Consider the following 21219-nt stretch of genomic DNA (forward strand, 5'->3'; position numbering starts at 1 on the left):
ACAATATCAAGGCAAAGCGCAGACATCCTACCTCTATTTTGTTAAAGGAACTGGACACTATTGGTAATTACTCAAAATAATTGTTAGCATAAAAACTTACTTGGTAACAAGCAATGAAGAGGTGTTGATAGTACAAAACATTGTGAGAAACAGCTCCCTCTGAAGTAACACAGTTTTCCACGAATTCGATTTTGAGACCTCAGAATCAGATTTTGAGGTCTCGAAATCAAACATCTAAAAGCACACAACTTTGTGTGACAAGGGTGTTTTTTCTTCCATTATGATCTTGCAACTTCGACGACTAATTGAGTTCAAATTTCCACAGGTTTGTTATTTTGTGCATATGTTGAGATACACCAAGTGAAAAGACTGGTCTTTGATAATTACCAATGGTGTCCAATGTCTTTAAAGTCTTTGTTTTCAATATGTAAGACACCTAACACACAAGAGTCACAACACTTTTTCTACATTTTGAATACAATATCCACTTGAACACATCAATTATTTTCTACATGCTGAAATTTTGTAAATCACAATTTTATATAAATAATTAGGGAGACTCCATAAAATTGGACCATTTATGGTTCATAAATAACAAATTCATAATCATTTTACAAATAGAAATGAGGAACTTCATCTCTGAATGTATTTTTGAAGTAAAACTCAATCTGCATTTTGGTAATTTAATAATTGGCACCATGTAACAGCAACCATCTAACAACCGGTACAAACCAGTATGATCCAGTACAATCCAGATTCATATCAAATGACCTTCATAGTAACAATACTCATCTATAAGAACCAGTACAAACCAGCAGTATCCGGTACAAACCAGATTCACCTCTAATGACCTTCCCAGTATACAATCAACCAAGAACTGGCACAAACCAGTATGATCCAGTTCAATCCAGATTTATCTTGAATGACCTTCCAAGTAGTAACTACAATCATCTAGGAACCGGTACAAACCAGTATGATCCGGGACATTCCTGAGTCTTCTCATATGGGATCATCACATCCAGAATGTCACTTCTTTCTTTGATTTCCAGGTATTGTTCACGTTGTTCAAGTCGACCACTTGACACGACACACTGGATTCTGAATTCTGCAACAAACAAAATATTTATGTTAGATTTTTTACATTTTGGTTCTCCAAAATACAAAAAAATAATTTTCACATTCAAAGTTTCCCACTGACAGAATCTACATTCGTCTGAATGTAAGAGATGTAAGCTCGGGCGATATCTCGACATTATCGAAAACCGCGATACCATTTCTTAAACAATTACTATATCGTCTAGATTTTTTGTTAATCAAATTATCGGCAAATCGTGGTTTTGATGAAGTATCACGATGTATTCCATAATTGAGACGTCTTGCAACCACAAAGGGCCGTTTTAAACAAATATAAAGTCCCAGAACCAACCGCAAGATTCCCCAATTGATCCTGAAATGACAGGGTTTCTTTGAAAAAAACAACATCAAAGTCTTTAGCGCCCAGGCGGTCTCACACAAACACTAGAGAAGTAATACAATTGTATCATTTTTCCCCTGTGTGTGGAGCCGGCCGGGCGGTCTCACACAGACACTACAGAAGCAATACAATTGTATATTTTCCCCCCTGTGTGTGGAGCCAGCCATGTGCCGCGAAACGAAAAACCATATTGGGATCATAACACAAACCACAACCCATCAGAAGTCACCACATGTGCATTATGGATGCTTATTGGTTAATTAGTATGAAATGGGCGGGATCTAGCAAAATATGCACACGTGTAAGGACAGTCATGCGCAGTAGACATTTCAAAAGACACTTTATGTCAGTATGTGTGTGTAAATGAAAGGCCCAGGTTTTCACACCATGGATAGACAGTACACCCGACAGATGTATATCTAGATTTACTTTTTAACAGAATATTAAATTTTGGCAACATAAGTTGTCAGAATTTTAGTGTTAAGATATGAATCATGATGTCATCGAATATCTCGATCTTTTTTTGACGATACATCGTGGAATAATAAAAGCAATATCGCCCAAGCTCGAAGAGATGTAATTTCCGTGAAAGCTCACTGAATAGCGTGCACCATGTATGCACTCAGTAGTGGGTGCTTTCGATTAGCTTCCCTGGGCCGACCACGCGGTGCTCATTCGGGTGAGCCCCCGACAAGAGCTAATCGAACGATCACTCATCCTCTCCTGGTGACGTCATGCACCTGGGGCCAGCCCCAAAGTGACCCACTCCACAAGCAGGGCACTTAGGGCTGACCCGGGTGAGCCCCTGGAATGACGTTAATGCTATCCAACAAACCGGGGTCAACCCAGGGAAGCTTATGTGGGCCTGGTAGACAAGGAAAAAATCTCTAAAAAGGCTCTTTATAAAATTGAAAACATGTCATAATTCTAATTCTGAGAACAATTGACATATTTTCCTCAGCCCAAATGGGAGACTTTACGGTCCTTTTTCACAGCAACGAGCGTGATTAGACCTACACGTGCAATACTGAGCATGCGCGGACACGCTCAGAGCCGCAAAATAAAGACCATTATGTCTACTCCCGCCTTCTCAAAAGTCTCCTATTGCTACCAGTACCAATTCTTTGCTATTTTGCTGTTTTCATCTGAAAGATTAAAACAACTGCACTTTTGGTATTCATCCGATAATCTTTCAAATGCCTTCATAATAAGTATAGAAGAGCTAAAATAGTTACCAACCTCACCGCCAAATGAATGTGATTTTGTAAACCGCCCAGCACGCTTGGATCTCTGATGGGAAAGATCGGGTGTGACCCCATCTGAACTACGTCTGAAAAAGAAAAGTAAAAGTGTTTCAAATAAACAAAACTTTCCAATAAAATGTCATTGAATGGGAGACTTTCTGGGACGATAGAGGGCAGCAGACTTACCGGGTAAATCCATTGTTCTCAGAATTATGCGCATGTTCAGAACTACGTAAACAATGGAAATTTACCCGGTATGTCTGCTGCCACCTAGCGTTGGAAAGTCTCCTATTACATACGACCTGATCATTCTTTAACAAATAATTAAAAACATAAACAACAATAAATTGATAATGATAATACTAAAACTATTTCAGAAACCAGTTTAACAATTAACATTGCATGGCACCTTGACTGGTACCGTGTTTCTCTGAACGCTTATCAAAAAACTTCAGGAAAACTTCAACTAAATTATTGAATTCATTTAGTTTATGTGAAAACACATGCAATTTTTTTTTTCATTTACAGCATTAAAGGCAGTGGACACTATTGGTAATTTCTCAAAATAATTATTGGCATAAAACCTTTCTTGGTGACGAGTAATGGTGAGAGGTTGATGGTATAAAACATTGTGAGAAACGGCTCCCTCTGAAGTGCCACAGTTTTCGAGAAAGAAGTAATTTTCCACGAATTTGATTTCGAGAGCTCAGATTTAGAACTTGAGGTCTCGAAATCAACCATCTAAACGCACACAACTTCGTGTGACAAGGGTTATTTTTCTTTCGTTATTATCTCGCAACTTCGATGACCGATTGAGCTCAAATTTTCACAGGTTTGTTATTTTATGCATATGTTGAGATACATCAACTGTGAAGGCTAGTCTTTGACAATTACCAATAGTGTCCACTGCCTTTAAACTTACAAAGAAAATCTTCAGCATATATTAAGAAATTATGTGAAAAGGTTACGAACACAATAAAAAGTTGCCAGCTTGTAACGTTTCCCTCTATGGATGTATTAGGGAGGTTTACATGTAGCTGCACGTTACACGGGCAAAAACGTGAATGTGAACGTCAAAAAATGTGTTGTTTCTAGGTGACGTCACCACTTTAGGCTTATTGTATACTCACGTATGACATCTTTACGTACATACCTGACGTGAAAAGTGGTAACTTCACGTATGCTTAAAACATGAGATTTTGACAACAAAATTTTCTGTCATTCACGTTCCTGTTTTCGCTCGCGTAACGTGCAGCTAAACCTCCCTATTGCTAAGACATAGTCTCAACAATAAGACTCACCTTCGTAGTGTGATTTGTTCATGTCCGTTCTGAGGACCCACATTGTAATCAGGAACATTGTCACCTGATAGACACAATAATCAAAAATATAACACAGTGATTTATATAATAGCTAACAGTGAAACAAAACCAATCCCTCTTAACAAAATAAGAAAATGGGAAATCAAATACAAAGTATTGGTGTAATGGTTAAAAATTAGAGTGTTCATTTATTAAGTGCTTCATAATAGCCATCTTTCCTAGTAGGACACTTGTGTCCTTACTAATCATTGCTTCGTCCTTCGGATGGGACGTAAAGCCGTTGGTATCACGTGTTGTTAACGCATGTAAAAGAACCCAGTGCACTTATCGAAAAGAGAAGCGGTTCGCCCCTGTGTTCCTGGCTGTGGCTGCTGTGTGTGCCATAGCACCTTGTAAACCCTTGTAAGGTGCTACATAGGTCTCAGATAACCAGGCTTTCTGTATAATGTATATATACTAAGCGCCTTCAGTACCTTCTTTGGTAGATACGTGTGCTATTTAAAGGCAGTGGACACTATTGGTAATTGTCAAAAACTAGCATTCACAGTTAGTGTATCTCAACATTATGCATAAAATAACAAACCTGTGAAGATTTGAGCTCAATCGGCCATCGAACTTGCGAGACAAAACACCCATGTCACACGAAGTTGTGTGCATTTAGATGGTTGATTTTGAGACCTCAAGTTCTAAATCTGAGGTCTCGAAATCAAATTCGTGAAAAAATTACTTCTTTCTCGAAAACTACGTCACTTCAGAGGGAGCCGTTTCTTACCATGTTTTACACCAACCTCTCCCTATTACTCGTCACCAAGTAAGGTTTTATGCTAATAATTATTTTGAGTAATTACCAATAGTGTCCACTGCCTTTAAGATTTTGATATTATTATTATTACTATTATTATTATTATTATTAGTAGTAGTACAATTTGATATTCTCCTCTCTTCATTTGCATACTTTATTTCTATGTGTGGTGTCATACACGCATCTGAGTCTGCTGAACGCACCCTAAAGACCAAATGGAGGTGTTCCTTTTTTTTGCCTCACCTGTAACCGGCTCAGACCTGGTGGTCCGTCCATCGATTGATCCCCTCTTACGTCGGTTACTTTGCTTCTTATCCTTCTCACTATCTGTCTCACTACCCCTCCCCCTTCCAGTGCGTCGACCCTTACGGCTAGGGCTGTGTGATGCACTACGACGTTTCATACCGGATGGCTTCTTACGTCTTTTCACTGGCTCGGAACTTTTGGGTATTAACAGAATAAATACATTGAAATCAGTCATAGTTTAATTACATTATCAAAATGTGGAAGAGATGAATTCATGAATCACGAAAATAGATGGGAACCTTCAAACAGCATTATGTTATACATATAGTCACAATTACATGAACAAATGGGACAAATGTTTCTGCATGTCTTTAAGGTTTTTAAGAATCTGCGTAACGCAAAAATTATGTAGTTTGTTTATGACATTTTGACAGCTTCATCTAAAAGAAACTTACAAATGCTCATGCAACCAATTTATACCAAAAGTGATGGAATTTCATTTGATCTGATTGCAAAATTTCAGAAATATACTCAAAGTTCAAGTTTATAAGTTTCTTAATAGATGTTAAATTTGCATCGGGATAAAGAATATTAATTTTTTGGTTTTACCCTAACACCTATGTGTGTTAGCACTGTATACTCGGTACTTTCCCGAGCTCTGTGAAAGTAAAATCACAGGCATACTACTCGGATGGGATTCGAACCCACAACCTTTTCCATTCTAGAGCAGTGTCTTACCAACTAGACAACCGAGATTGCCCGGTAGCTAGAGGCAGTTCGAATCCTTTGAAATTTTTGTTGTTGATAAAATATTACACAAACATATACTCGTGCGCCAGCTCTGGAGGAAGTAGCAAACATGTCGGCTTTTAGCAGATACACAAAAATGTGATGTAATGACTTTTCAACAGGCAGTCAACGCCTCCAGTTAGCTCTAGTTAGGTACGGGCCCACTTTCATAAAGCAATGAGAACTTTATGGTACTTTGGCAGGGCCCAATTTCATAGAGCTGCTAAGCACCAAAATTTGCTTAGCATGAAATTTCTTCTTTGATAAAAACAGGATTACCAACCAAATTTATATTCGTTGCATATTGCTTGTTACTCGTATTCAGCTGTTGTTTGCTTATCCTGAGTGTCACATGGAAATTTGGTTGGTAATCCTGTTTTTATCATAGAAAGAAATTTCACGCTTAGCAAATTTGTGTGCTTAGCAGCTCTATGAAATTGGGCCCAGGTAACCAGTTTAACAAACTATTATACTCCTTATAATTTTACCTTGGTGAATCTCGCTGGTTCATTGATTTTACGGTCAGATCGTAATTGGACAGAGGTTCGTTGTTGGCAACGGGACGGAATAACATTTTCTGGTTGTTTGCAACCTTCAAAGCAGGTGCCTAGAACACAACAATAGTATATCAATATTAATATTACAGATTGTTACCGTTATCATCTTATAAAATCAACAGATACATTGACTATAACCACCACAAAAACTAATTCAAATCATAACTATAATCCTAATCAAACTAATGCAAATTACAAATCCAATAGCTACGCCACAACAATAATATGCGTACTAGTAATTAATGCTTACGAACAAGCTGACTAAGATACAAAGCATGCATACTAAACATGCTTACTAAACTTAGGGCCAACACTATTCAAAGGAAATGTAAATACACAAGCCAAATTGACCACAAAAAAACACATAATGGTAAACATGCTTACTGAAAACAGGAATAGCAGTGTTCAATTTGGAATATACATGACCAAGCTGACTTGACTAATAATAATAATAATAATACAAATAAAAAAGACTACAAAACATGCATACTGGTAAACATGCTACTGATATTAGGGATAACACTATTCAATGGGGTACATGAACATTTCAGACTAGACTACAAAACATACACTCAGTTTCTTACAGTGAATGGTGACAGCATTCAAGCACAGATGAAGTAAAAATGAAATAAATGCAAAGCAACGACCATGAGTTAATATAAATTTAACCAAATGCAATTGGACAGACCTGTAAGCGTAGAATGCCTAGCAACGTGGAGTACCAACACGCAGAAGCCAAAGTTCGCCGCTAACCCGTGAAATACGCTTGCCGTACGCACAGAATTCCCCCGCTTCCGCAAGCGCCGATTCTATGCTTACAGTAAGCAGAGCCATGAAATTGGGCACAGGAGCTACAGCCCGGTTGGGCCCCCACTGCAGCCGGGCGAGAGCCCCGCAGCCCCCCTCGGCCCTACTTTAATAACGGACCGGGTCTTCACGCTACATTCGTGGGGGACGGAGCGCCGCTGGCCCCCACGAGCCACCTCTCCCACGAGTGCCTCCCACTCTGCACTTTGCCGTGCACCCAGAACACCGTCTTTCCACCAAGTCGGGGCCCCGTGCCGGGCCCCCACTGCAGCCGGGCGAGAGCGGGGACTTGTCCACTCAGCCACAATACGCCATTACAAATGTTTTGTAAGTATGTATTATTGGTCCTGCTTACCAGTGTGGGTATTTGCATTGCGGCACTGCTGATCTTACCGCCATCGGATGGGTCATATGTAGGCTTGCCAGGCAAAGACTGAGCATCAGCGGGAGAGGAAGGGACAGGCAAAGGAGAAAGAGGGACCTGCATGCATAGATCCAGCAAAGTGGGTTAATATAGACTAAACAAACATGCAAGTTACAGAAAGCATATTACTACACACTTTTGGTAATTGTCAAAGACCAGTCTTCTAACATGGTGTATCTCAACATATGCACAAAATAACAAACATGTGAAAATTTGAACTCAATTGGTCATCGAAGTTGCGAGATAATAATGAAGGAAAAAAACTTGTCACACAAAGTTGTGAGCTTTCAGATGCTTGATTTCAGATGCTTGACCTCAAAATCTAAATCCGAGGTCTCGAAATCAAATTCGTGGAAAATTACTTCTTTCTCAAAAACTACGTTACTCCAGAGGGAGCCAATTCTCACAATGTTTTATACTATCAACAGCTCTCCATTGCTTACCAAGTAAGTTATTATGCTAACAATTATTTTGAGTAGTTACCAATAGTGTCCACTGCCTTTAAGAAACTAAGCACACAACAGAAAGAAATTCCCGTTTTGATCGCATTCTCACAGTTCTCCGCCGTGTGTCGTGCGTCTTGCATACGCACGGCAGACAACTGTGAGAATAAAAAAGGAGTTTCTTAATACTGGGAGCTGCATTGTTCACGAATATGAAACCCACCGCAGAAAAATGTATGCTGCCATGGAATGTTTGTCTGTTAAATTAGTGGTTTTTTGCAAGTAAAATTTGAGAAGATTTGATTTTATGAAGCTTTGAAAGATTTCCGCCCCAGAAATGGACCCTGATATCCAAGACGTCACATAATACGAAAGTGTAAGGCCGCCAGGGCTAACAGAATACCATGCTTGACTTAGTGTGATAAACATTGGTTATGATCAAGAGATTTGACATCAAGCAGGCAGACGGGAAGTAAGAAAATTCCATGAATATTCACGCTACAATGACGACAAATATGATTTTTTGATAGCTTGACATAAAGTATACTCACATAAGAACCTTTCAAAACACCCCTAGTCTGGTTCATGACGGTCTCCTCCAAAGCTTTGATCATCACATTGCTTAGTAACTCATGCACAACATTGGACGTGACAGCGGTCTTGTCATGTTGCTTGTGATGTTTACCAGTACGTCCCTCAGTTAATGTGAAGCCATGCCTGATTGGGGGAGGGGGTATGCCATGCGTCACAGGGTTCGTCACCCCGTGTTCATGGGGATGCGCCACCGTATTCAGAGACTGTGGACTGGTCTTATGTGACTTGTGACTGGTGGACATTCCAATGGCTACTGGTAGACTACTTGATTGCTGCGGTGCATTGATTGTGTTTGGGTTGGTTTGTCGGCTGTGGTTGGTGGCTGGGTACGACCTCAGGGAGGTGCTCCCGAAGGCTGGCACAGAGGCTGATGCCAACTTGGACCCCTGCATTTGATGCTGGAGGTGCTTCTTTCTTTCTAGCGTTGTCTTGGTTTCTGCAGAGTCAAGATTTATTTTCAAATGTATCAATCAGAGGTCACAGTAATTGCAATCTCTTTCATTAAATATGTTCAAATTTGTTTTTACCATATCACAGACTTGAGTCGTTTTAGCCACAAAACCTTCGACAGGATTTTGAAGGACTTTTTAAGGATTTGAGCCCGTTCAGCTACAAAAACATTTAAAGCCATTATACACTTTCGGTACAGAAACAAAACAAACAAAGTTTTTTACAAATAATTTACAGAGTTTACAGAGAATTACGGATTTATTTTAAACACATGTCATGACACGGCGAAATGTGCGGAAACAAGAGTGGGTTTTCCTGTGATTTTCTCCCGACTCCGATGACCGATTGAGCCTAAATTTTCACAGGTTTGTTATTTTATATATAAGTTCAAAGGATTTTGAAGGTTTTTTGTTTGTTTAACCACAAAACGATGATTTTAAAGGACTCAAGTCCGTTTAGCCACAAAACCACTCAAAGGATTTCGAAGGAATTGACTCTGTTCAGTCACACAACCATAAGACAGATTTTGAAGGACTCAAGTCTGTCCAGCCACAAAAACATTCAAAGGATTTTAAAGGATTTTTGCCTGTTTGACCACAAAACGATGATTTTGAAGGACTCAAGTCCGTTTAGCCACAAAACCACTCAAAAGATTTCGATGGATTTGAGTCTGTTTAGCCACAAAACCATTCAAAGGATTTCGAAGGAATTGACTCTGTTCAGTCACACAACCATAAGACAGATTTTGAAGGACTCAAGTCTGTCCAGCCACGAAAACATTCAAAGGATTTTTAAAGGATTTTTGCCTGTTTGACCACAAAACGATGATTTTGAAGGACTCAAGTCCGTTTAGCCACAAAACCACTCAAAAGATTTCGATGGATTTGAGTCTGTCCAGCCACAAAAACATTCAAAGGATTTTGAAGGATTTTTGCCTGTTTGACCACAAAACGTTGATGATTTGTTGATGAACGTTGAAAGGCTTGTGCTCATTTAGTCACTAAACCATTCAAAGGATTTGGAAGGATTTAAGTCTCCTCAGTCACAAAACAATGAGGATATTGAAGGATTTCAGCCACAAAACCATAACAGGTGTTTTTTTTAAACGTGGGACTGAAACATACAGAGCTACCCTGGGTTCTTTATCAATAATTTGTAATAGTTGACTAACCTCGTACTGGGCCAAGGTGCCGCACTGTGACTTTCTTCGCTGCTGTGGCTACCGATGATGCCGAATTACTCTGATTGCTATGAACACTAGAGGGCGCTTGACTGCTTGGCGTGTCACTCCACGAGAAGCGGGGTTTATGGAATGTATTTGCTGTAGCAGAAGCAACGATACTAAATAGGCAGAACAAAACAGGTAGCCATTAATAATGCAAGTCGACCCCAAAAAAGTTTTTACCTAATGAAATTAATGAACACAGTAACTTAAATTCTACATTCAATGATATCATTTGTAGGTTGTTGTTAAAACCCAGATCAGTATAAATGTGAACCAAATCAATCTTAGTGTTAAAAATGCATGTCTCTATCATCACATGAACTTTTTGGGAGTGAATTATCATTGCTTCAGTGCAAAACCATAAACAGACAGACCACTGTCACATCTCCCTTAAACATATCAGGAGTAAAGGCAGAGTCACACTGCAGCGATAACGAAAATGATAACAATCACGACGCAAAGAAAACGCACTATATTGGTTGAATTGCTCCACGCAGAATACGCACACGCCCATTCAACCAATGGAATCTTTTTGCGTCATTATCGTTATCTTTCTCGTTATCGTTGCAGTGAGACCGGGCCTTAAATACACCAAACATCGTAAAATACAACGTTTTGTACAGAGCAAGAGTGTATCAATTGACAATTCAGACAATTTTGAGAAAATTTACTTCAAAGATGTAACAGAAGGACCTGCCTCTGTGCCCCTTGTATTGCATTGGTGCCTTTTCAAATAATTCCAACTAACAAATCAAAGTTCTCTCCACAAAATGTCTTTCATTTGAAAACACAAAAGTATTTTACAAAACAAAGAGAAAGAATTTTCAATTTGACAAACCTTGAAGTCTTTGAGGAAACTCTAGCCATCTTCTTAGGGAGCAAGGGCGCCCCACGTACACTGCGCAGATAGCGTTGAACCCATGAACGCACACCCATTACGTTACTATACTCTGTAGATGCTAATCTACTCCATGGGTTAGTGTTTGTGATATCCAACGCTGCTACAGCAACAGCTCTGCCAACCTAAAATTAAATTTAAAACAAAAATATGAAATAACAAGATTACAACCTCTCACTGTGGTTTGTTGGGATGTATTGTTTAAGTATTGACAGCAAAGGTTGAAAAATTTAGACTCACAACAATCTTGATACAATTATAACAATAGTGGCTTCTTTTATAGCGCTCGTATCCGTCACTCAGTGACGCTCGAGTTGCTTCAAAACTCAGAGTTTTCCTGCAAGGTATTGTGGAGCGTTTTTAAAGAATGCGACCAATTCCTTTATCAGTGTTTACATAGACAAGAATGGATTATAAGGAGCTGTGGCACAATATGCAGCCAATCAAACCAGGAACACCCCGGTAAACCCCTTTTCTTTTCAATAAGTGCACTGGGTTCTTTTACATGCATTACACAACACACGGGACCAACAGCTTTTCGTCCCATCTAAAGTTCGCAGCACTAATGGTTTTAGGTGTATTGCTTAAGGACAAAGTGTCTCGACCGGGACTCGAACCCACACTCTGTTGAATAGAAACACCATGTCTCGAGTCTGGTGCTCTTATCCGCTTGGCCATGACAGGCAATTTTCATCCACATAATGGATGCAAGATTCCTGGAAGATAAAAAACTAAACAGTCTTATACTTAAAGGCACTGGACACTATTGGTAAATACTCAAAATAATTGTTGCCATATAAACTTAATTGGTAATGAGCAATGGAGAGCTGTTGATAGTATGAAACATTGTGAGAATTGGCTCCCTCTGAAGTAACATAGTTTTTTTAAAAGAGGTAATTTCTCACTCAAATATTAAAAGACTTCAGACTTGAAGCTTTTTTTAGGCATCTGAAAGCAGATAAATTTGTGCAACAAGGGTGTTGTTTCTGTCATTATTCTCTTGCAACTGTGATGACCAATGAGTCAAACTTTTACAGATTTGTTATTTTATGCAGATATTGAGATACACCAAGTGAGAGTACAGGTCTTTGACAATTACTAAAGGTGTTCTGTGCCTTTAACAGGGGCCAATTTCATAGAGCTGCTAAGCACAAAATCTTGCTTAGCATGGAATGTCTTCCTTGATAAAAACAGGATTACCAACCAAATTTCCGTTTGTTGCATATGGCTTGTTACTTGTATTCAGCAGTTGATTGCTCATCCTGAAAATCACGTGAAAATTTGGTTGGTAATCCTGTTTTATCAAGGGAGATATTTCATGCTAAGCATATTTTTGTGCTTAGCAGCTCTATGAAATTGGGCCCAGATCACTGGCCTACCTCTTCAAAATGTCCAGGGTTGTATTTTGGTGGGTAACCTGCTAGAGGAGGTGGGGTTGCCCTGCCATCGTCCATCGTAGCAGGGGCAAGAGAGTTGACAAAACGACCAGAATTGTAGTTACATTCAAGAGTGTAGCTGGAAATAATCAAACAGAGAACATCAAGTTAATTAGCTTGGAAACAATAACACATTAATTAATAATGAACCAAAAAGTTTGCCATGATATTGGTGTGGAATTTTTTTTAGAGCATTCATAATTCTTAATCTGTAAAACTGACAAACTTTAATACTGGAAAGCTGGAAATATCTTTAATTTAAAGTGCTTTTGTCTTAAGATTCAAAGTGCCATGACAGCTATTACAGGTACCTGTTAATGCGTGAATAACAAAACCCTTTTAATAGCTCATCAAGGGGGGTTTACAAGGTGCTGAGGCACATTATGAAACACACAATACCATGAACACAGGGCCAACAAGTGTCTTGGAGGACACAAGAGTCAAGACTGGAACTCAAACCTATCAGACATCAAAACTTGAGGTCAGTGCCCTACACGCTCACCAATGACAATCCTTTCGACAGCTCAAAGTTCCAAGGTCAACTTAACAAACTTTAAAACCTTTTTGCCGTGAAAATAGATGATGTAAACTCATGCATGATAGATGTAATAACAGTTTTTCAGAGCGAGGTGGGACACCACACTACACCTGTCTTTGACCCTACCCCTTCTGACATACCTGTGTATAATCCCTGTAGCCTTGAATATAGCAACACGTCCACTACCTTCCTTCGACATGCCATCCCTCTTATCCTTTGTGTACATATTCTTCTCAGTAAAGTTACAACCGTCAAAGTCAAAGTGAGCCGAATTCATTGAGATCAGCTTCGGGAAGAGAAGATTATCAATGTGACTCTCCTCCTCGTCGAAGTAGTTTCCATAAATGAAGCAGCCTCGCTTGGAAGCATGGCCATGGAGGTCGACATACAGGGCTATACCACTGTCTTTGGGTGGAATGTTTAAGATGCTCCCATCAGCAGCAAGGTTGGGATCGGAATTTGGCTTGGGGGTAGACGGAGTCAATGAATGAGGAATGTTATCTTCGTCCTCCTCCCCGCCTGAGTCGCCATCAACGGAACTCTCTTTGGCGACAGAGGATGTGCGTAAACGCAGCTCACTAGCATCCTGGGATGAAACGTCCGCAGAGTCGCCGGGCATGGAAACTGCATTGAAGTCGGATTTACTTATATTAACACCAGAGTTCTGAATATCTGTATCTGATAATTCAAGTAGTCTTTGATTGTCGACATCATCCGACTGTCTTGAAACTGTTTGACTATGTGTTAGATTCCCTGAACCTTCATGAACCACAACAATAGCATTAGCTGGAGGCTGCACTGGGACAGCCCCAGGAGAAGAACTACCCTCCCCATCCCCCTTCCCCTTTTTCTCCGCAACATGCTTTGTATCCGTCTTCCTTGAGCTTGGACTCGCCTCCCCGCTCCAAGGAACAACCCTTGAGCTGACATGATGATGCAGTATCAGACTCTTAGTAGCGTATATCGTTGGATGAGCAACAGAGTCTGGGTTGAGGTACACCCGGTTTAAGTTCACCCCTCTTTGGTCCGTCCTATAGTGACCCCTCTGTACCCCGTCTGGGTTGAGGAGTGGGATGAGCTTGAAGACATACTGCTTCCTCAGCTGGATGGCACGAGGGTCCTTAGGGCGAAGGATGAACTCTAGGAAGCCATTGAAGACGAAGCTTGCTGGTGTTTCTCCAGGATGAACTCTACTGGTCAGGAAGAACACCTTCAAAGGAAAAAAAATTGTTATACTATGAATTTATTTGTCGGAACTTATTCACAAATACCAGCCTTCTAGAAATCTCCGCTCCCAATCACAAGCTCTACTTGCCTGTTCATCTGCCTCGACTAAGTCTTACGGCCAACGTGCATTTTCTACGTCTTCTCTTACTCTTTGGAACAAACTCCCCCGTAACATCAAAGACGCACAAACTCTGGATTTATTCAAGCACCTTCTCAAAACTCACTTGTTAAAGTCTATATAACTTTGTACAGCGCATTGGGACTCCGTGTGTAAGGCGCTTTATAAGAACGGTTTATTATTATTATTTCAGGGCTAGTGTGTTTCAAATACACAAAAATACCAAGTATGCACAAATCATAAACCAGTGGCTTGGCGGATACTGGGTTCCTAAAGGAAACTCATCCCCATTCATGTTCAGATTCATGCCATTGGGAAAAACTATCTTGATCCAGCATGGTTGACTATAAATGATTTTCTGTGATATTTTCAGTGAGATTTTCATTGAAAAACACAAAGATTTTTAAAGACTTTTTGGGGGCATTACCAATCACAAACACTTTGTCATTCACAATGTTGGAGACACAGACCCTCTCTATTTTGGCTGCCATTCACAGAGATACATTGTACTACAGGCCTGGAACTACACAGTCCTTGTGCAAAATTCCATGGAGCTTCACAAAAACACACATTCCTGAGGTAATTTCTCACTCAAATATTAAAAGACTTCCGACCTGAAGCCTTTTATTATGCATCTGAAAGCACTAATTTGCGCAACAAGTGTGTTTTCTCTTTCACTATTCTCTTGCAAATTTGATAACCAATTGAGTCAAAATGTTCACAGGATTGTTATTTTATGCATGTGTTGGGATGTACACCTAGTGAGAATACTGGTCTTTGACAATTACCAAAGATGTCCAGTGCCTTAAAGACACTTGACACCTTTAGTAATTGTCAAAGACCAGTCTTTTCACTTGGTGTATCTCAACATGTGCCCAAAATAACAAACCTGCGAAAATTTGAACTCAATTGGTTATCAAGTTGCAAGATAATAATGGAAGAAAAAACACCCTTGTCACACAAAGTTGTGTGCTTTCACATGCTTGATTTCGGGACCTCAAAATCTAATTATGAGGTCTCGAAATCAAATTCGTTGAAAATAACTTCTTTCTCAAAAACTACGTTACTTCAGAGGGAGCCGTTTCTCACAATGCTTTATACTATCAACCTCTCCCCACTACTCGTTACCAGTTAAGTTTTTATGCTGACAATTATTTTGCGTAATTACCAATAGTGTCCACTGCCTTTAAGAGCCATGGGGAAAACAAACAAAGTCTTACCCTTTTGCCTTTAAACTTATGAGCCCTTGGTACTTCGTTCTCTGGGAAGAGCTTCGGTAGTCTGGGCTCTCTTTCATTAGTTAGCCCATGACAAGAGGTAATAGTCATTAGATCAACACGGAGTCTGTCAATTGAGTAACATAAAAGCTCTCGATGGTAGTAGATGGAGTTTGCCGGGCTGTGGAGGGAAAATATATGAGTTTTTAACTTCTGCAGGAAACACAAGAGTATTTATATGAAATCTTTCTAAAAGTCCTGCTCGCAAAACATTGACTGGACCAGAAAATATTTCTCACGACTCAAAATGAGAAAAAACGAAGTGTCACAATTCCCAATCACCATGTGTATCAATAGACAGAGGCGTGCGTGAGCAAGGATACATTAGTCTGTCACCCTTTTCAGATAACATGTTTATTATTCTATTAATTTTGTGATTTGCTCCAGCTAAATTCCCGTAAAAAAAGATAGTGCGGAAAATCCTCAGTTCGGGGTATGATGGGTTGTTATAAAACAAAATACTGACTACTTTTTACTCGCGCTACGGTTAAAACTGCAACACCCTCGGTGATCCCCTGAGCGTTCTATTTTTCCTCCGCCTCGGGAAAATAGAACGCTCAAGGGATCATCGAGGGTGTCGTAGTTTTAACCGTAGCACTCGAAGCAGTCAATTTTTGTTTACTAGCCCTGTATGTATACCTTGATGGTTTGAGATGTTGACACTGCGCAAACTGCGAGTCTAACTCATCCATTTTCTGTTGGCATTCGGTGTAGGAGTACGGGAAGCAGAAGGCAAAGTAGACAGAGGAGAAGCGATACTCAAAGCGGTAGTTGAACGACAAGATAAACTGCCCATCAACTGTCTGTAGAGGAATCAAATATAAAATCAATCATTACAAAAGCTTACATTTATAGATTCTCAAAATTGTACCGGATAGGTCTATTGGTTTGTGAAGGACACCAAAATCTGGCCTGAACATCGAATAGATTTTGAAATATTTGTTTTAACTCATTTTGAACTTTATGATCTGTGGTAACTTGTTTTCCTGTTGGGTAAAGCAAACAAACTTATGGGGCATGTGTTAAGCTTCCAAATTGCACAAGAACCAGCTCTCAAGGTGCTATACTTAATAGTAGATATGGGCTTCTTAATTTAACAAGGTTTCTCACTAATTAAGAGGCCTTGAGCAAAAGGTTAATTAACCAATTTTGCTTTTTCTTCATGGTTCTCAATCGATCCCTAAAATTTGAAAGACAATCAGAGACGTCAAGGTAAGTCATTGGTTCGAATCTCAATGTAGTCAATTCTTTGTTCAACCCCCAAACAACAATTTGCCAGTATTACATCTTACCTCCCATGTTGGTCTCTCTCTGATACGCTCCCATTTTGGCTTCTGTGGCATGACACGAACTACAGGTGCCATACCTTGGCTGTATAGCTTTCCTTGCTTATTCATATTCATGACGTTGATTTTAACCAGCTTGTTCATTGGACAGCCTTTGATGGCAAAATGGAACCACGACCTGATAAAATGAATATATGGGAATAAATCAATAGGTCATCTCAAGATTATGACACTTCGTTATAATTATATTTGACAGAATTCTCCCCAACAACTGGTGGTCTGCTGACAAATGCCAGATGACACAGATGACCAGTCAAAATTCACTCCAAGTGGTCGGCTGGATACATGCAGTTCAGTGTTCAAAAGCAACCATATAGGCCTAATATAAAGTATGGACTTGTGAAAAAGCTAATGAACTAATCAAATGACAAGACCACTGGCCATGATATTCACATACATGTAGCTTGTGACTTATTTCATTTCAATTTTATGATTGAAAACTTATTCATTAAAGGGAATTCAGGTACACGTTTTGTAATTACTCAAAACAAATATTAACTTAAAAACTGACTTGGTAACTAGCATTGGAGAGCTGTTGATAGTATAAAATATGTGGGAAACGACTCCCTCTGAAGTAACGTAGTTTTCGAAAAAGAGGTAATTTCTCACTAAAATATTAAAAGACTTCTAGCTAGAAGTCTTTTATTCCTATCTGAAAACACACAAATTGTCCAACAAGGGTGTTTTTTCTTTCTGTATAACCAGGTTTAGTCTGCCGATAAAAACATTTCTAAATAGAAGATGAAGAAATCTAGACCTACCTATTGCCATTTTCAAACTCTGTCCCACCACAATCATGTTTGGTCCACACATTGAACTCATAGTCCGATACAGCACACGTGTCTCCGACTCGTTTCGCACTAGGATCATCATCTTCATCATGGTAGACTCTCTCCACTCGAGCCAAGTTCCCGGAGTCAAACTTGGAAGTGAAGAGAAGACCTCCACTTCGATACTCCATCTCAAGATATACCAGTTGCCAGTAGCAACAGGGTGGTTATAAATGATGTATCACTCACATTATTATCTGTGAATGGAAAGGCAAAACAAATAATTAGATTTGTCATGGTGATAAAGCAGGACCAGGCCTCGTTGCCCCCTGGTTATTGCCTCTGTGCCCTTGAAATGCTCCAATTTACAATTTCCTCATAGGGTGCCCTATATGGAGAAAATGCCTTGGTGCCCTTTCCCTTTCAAAAACGAAGCATACAGGCCTGCAGGACTATCAATTATTTTTATCAATGTGAGTTTTTACTTTACTGTCAAAGTAAAAAATAGTCCATTGCTTTTTATTAATAGCAGTGTGTTCAAGAGACTATTATTCTTTGGTTTGGTTTTTCCAAAGTTCTTCTATATATGCCTCTATTTCAGTATTTGTTACTTGGAATTTAAAGAAAAACTACTAAACATTATTTGATTATGTTAATTACGCTTTGACAATTGATATAACATTAAAAACAAATCTAACAATTGTTTCTAGTCACGAATGTCTGAACTTCCTGCTCTATATGGTATTCCACACATGAAGCCAGAATGTTGGAAGCAGTTACAAAAATGAATAGCCGTACACCCAAACAATTAACTTGTTGGCAGGTTGGACGTTTTTGGACACCAAAAAACCTCTAGCCTCCAACTGAACAACGCTCAGTCAATTCAATTCAATTCACTTTATTTCCAAATCCAAACAAATAAACAAAACAATTAGGAGTGAATAAAGAATTACGTTTTATAAGCAAATGGAATATAAATGATAATACATTAACTTTAAGTAATACTAGTATAATACAACTTTTACAAGCAAACACCTGGCAAAGGCAAAATATAAATTACGGAAAACAAAACCAAAACCAAAACCGAGCACAAGGTCACAAAGGTGATGGAGTTGGAGGGGGCCCATAAAGCAAAGCTTGTCGAGTATGGACCCCCCTAACGAAAGCAATGAACCTATATCGTAGGAGGTCCTGTTTTCGAGGTGTCCCTAAAATCGTGGCAAATCTTTTACCGCTCTGTGCGCGATGTAAACAGTCCGTAGATAGATATTGTGTGGTTTTATTTGCCAAGCAAAGAGTCTCCTCTCCCTTGACCAAAACTTAGGAACATGTAAGGCTCCACTGGTTATTTGCTCTCGTAAATGCAAAAAGTTTGGTAAAAATATTTGCCCACCGAAAAAGTTTCATCATACACTATTTCAATTCACAATTCACGATGATCAAATCATGTGACTGAATATTTTGCCGAGCATTCTGGAAAAAAAACACCGAGGCTTAAAGAAGCCATGTGCCTTATATCATTTTCTAATATTTTTGGAGATTTTTATTTTGTAACCCTCATATCAATACTATTATTAATATTAAGATTTAAACATCACCTTGTTGATTCAATTATCACTGTTTATTTATACGCTTTATTATAAATATTAAGAAAAAAAATATAAAAAAAATAAATAAAAATCAGATTTGGAAGCCAGTAATTATTCACACTTTTTATATTTTTTATATTTTTTTATGTTTTGCAAGTTTCCATGGTAATTTTAAAAATTTATTATAAAAAAATATTTTGAATAAAATGAAGGCAACTGCTGGCTATACAGTCATACACAGAGTCTCAAAGAACACTTGTAGTCACTGCAGATGTTTCTTCCATGTATGGCTTCACCGGGAAACCATACTTTCTCGTTTGCCGTGAAAACTGGAAAAACTCAAAACAAATGGGGCCAGTTGAAGTCATCGAAGATCGGTGTGTGGTTTGAACATTTCAATGTTCATCAAGTTTTAATACATGTTTGCATATTTAATATTAACAAATGAAGATAATTAGGGCATCGGTTGATAATGATATATGGCATCATTATTTTTTTTTTAATTCAAAGAAAAAGGCATAATAGCGTGAAAACTGGTAAGCAGAGGATATATGAAGCAAAACTAATCTGAGGCGAGAGCGAGTAAAATGTAAATTACATTACAATGATTGTAACGGCATAACAATCAGTTATTATTTCGACAACAGTAATTAATGTATAGTTCCAATGAATCACCTTCAGCTCCTGCTACTCACAAAACCTTCCATATCCACTCATTTTTAATCTAATTAAATTAGTTTTGCTGTGTAACTGTGTTGTTTGTGTAAAGCATGTAAACTGAGTGAGTGTACTGAATTAAGTTGCTATGCTATACAAAATCATTCCCCGACAGAGAAATGAGCAAAAACGTGCACAATTTGAATGCATTTTAATAGTGTCTCTGTTGTAACAGAAAAAATGTCACATCTTACCTTGAGCTTGAATGCACAATACGTAAAACTACTACATTTTTAAATAACTCAAAAATTGCATTCCATTATTTTTCTGCAAAATACGAGCGATGACAGAGACCTTCGGCCGCGAGCACCCTGGTGGTGAAAACAAACTGTTAGCAACTGTCATGTGACTTAATTTGAGCTCAGTGATTGGTCTGTATTTATATCTTTTTACAACTTGTAGTTGATGATTTTAATTTGGCCAAGTGGGTGGGCGGGGCTGATGCCGAGAAATATGGGGTCATTGCACTTTCTAAATATAGTGGTAATAAATATTGCCTTCAAATCCCTTTTGCAAAAATGTCTAATTATATGGTGCGTTTAAACCGGTTAGGTCGTTAAAAGGAGAAATTTATTGACTTCAATCACACAGATGCTATATGATACTTTGATTTGAATTTGATGGAGCGATGCCCGGGAGCGGGGAAGTAGATGGAGAATTTTTGAAGAGAAAACAGTTCCGTTCATCTCTACCAGCTGCAACTAACTTTGTACAACAATAAAGAAAAAGGGAATGGGAGGCCGAGGTCTTTTTGTTGTTTTTGTCGGGTGTTGTAGGATGGGACGGGGTTGTTCCGGGGTTTTTTTGGCGTTTTTTTTTTTTGCCAGTTTGAAAAACACAGCCGCCGACAGCTGGGAGTAAGGGATGAGGCACTTGGAAGAGGAACCAATGAAATTGTGGAATAATGACTCCACTTGTTGTGCCAC

At 39.0% G+C, this 21219-nt stretch overlaps 1 protein-coding gene across 2 annotated transcripts; it reads right to left on the reverse strand.

Annotated features, from left to right (window-relative positions):
- Window positions 1-337: 337 nt before the first annotated feature.
- On the reverse strand, window positions 338-20597 carry LOC117304787 (cytosolic carboxypeptidase-like protein 5). 2 transcript variants are annotated; one of them, XM_033789395.1, is made up of 16 exons: window positions 20488-20597; window positions 17979-18244; window positions 17164-17335; window positions 16511-16674; window positions 15815-15992; window positions 13390-14459; window positions 12655-12790; window positions 11216-11400; window positions 10324-10493; window positions 8660-9138; window positions 7597-7722; window positions 6366-6484; window positions 5086-5282; window positions 4020-4083; window positions 2714-2804; window positions 338-1105 (listed from the first exon to the last, which is right to left on the reverse strand). In XM_033789395.1, the coding sequence occupies exons 2-16, from the start codon at window positions 18176-18178 to the stop codon at window positions 1013-1015; spliced, it is 3444 nt and encodes a 1147-aa protein (XP_033645286.1). In that variant the 5' UTR covers window positions 18179-18244; window positions 20488-20597; the 3' UTR covers window positions 338-1012. The 2 variants fall into 2 exon arrangements, with proteins under 2 accessions (XP_033645286.1, XP_033645287.1); XM_033789396.1 differs by lacking the exon at window positions 7597-7722.
- Window positions 20598-21219: the final 622 nt, after the last annotated feature.

This window comes from Asterias rubens, chromosome 21 (genome assembly GCF_902459465.1).
Source record: "Asterias rubens chromosome 21, eAstRub1.3, whole genome shotgun sequence".
Classification (NCBI taxonomy): Eukaryota; Metazoa; Echinodermata; class Asteroidea; order Forcipulatida; family Asteriidae; genus Asterias; species Asterias rubens.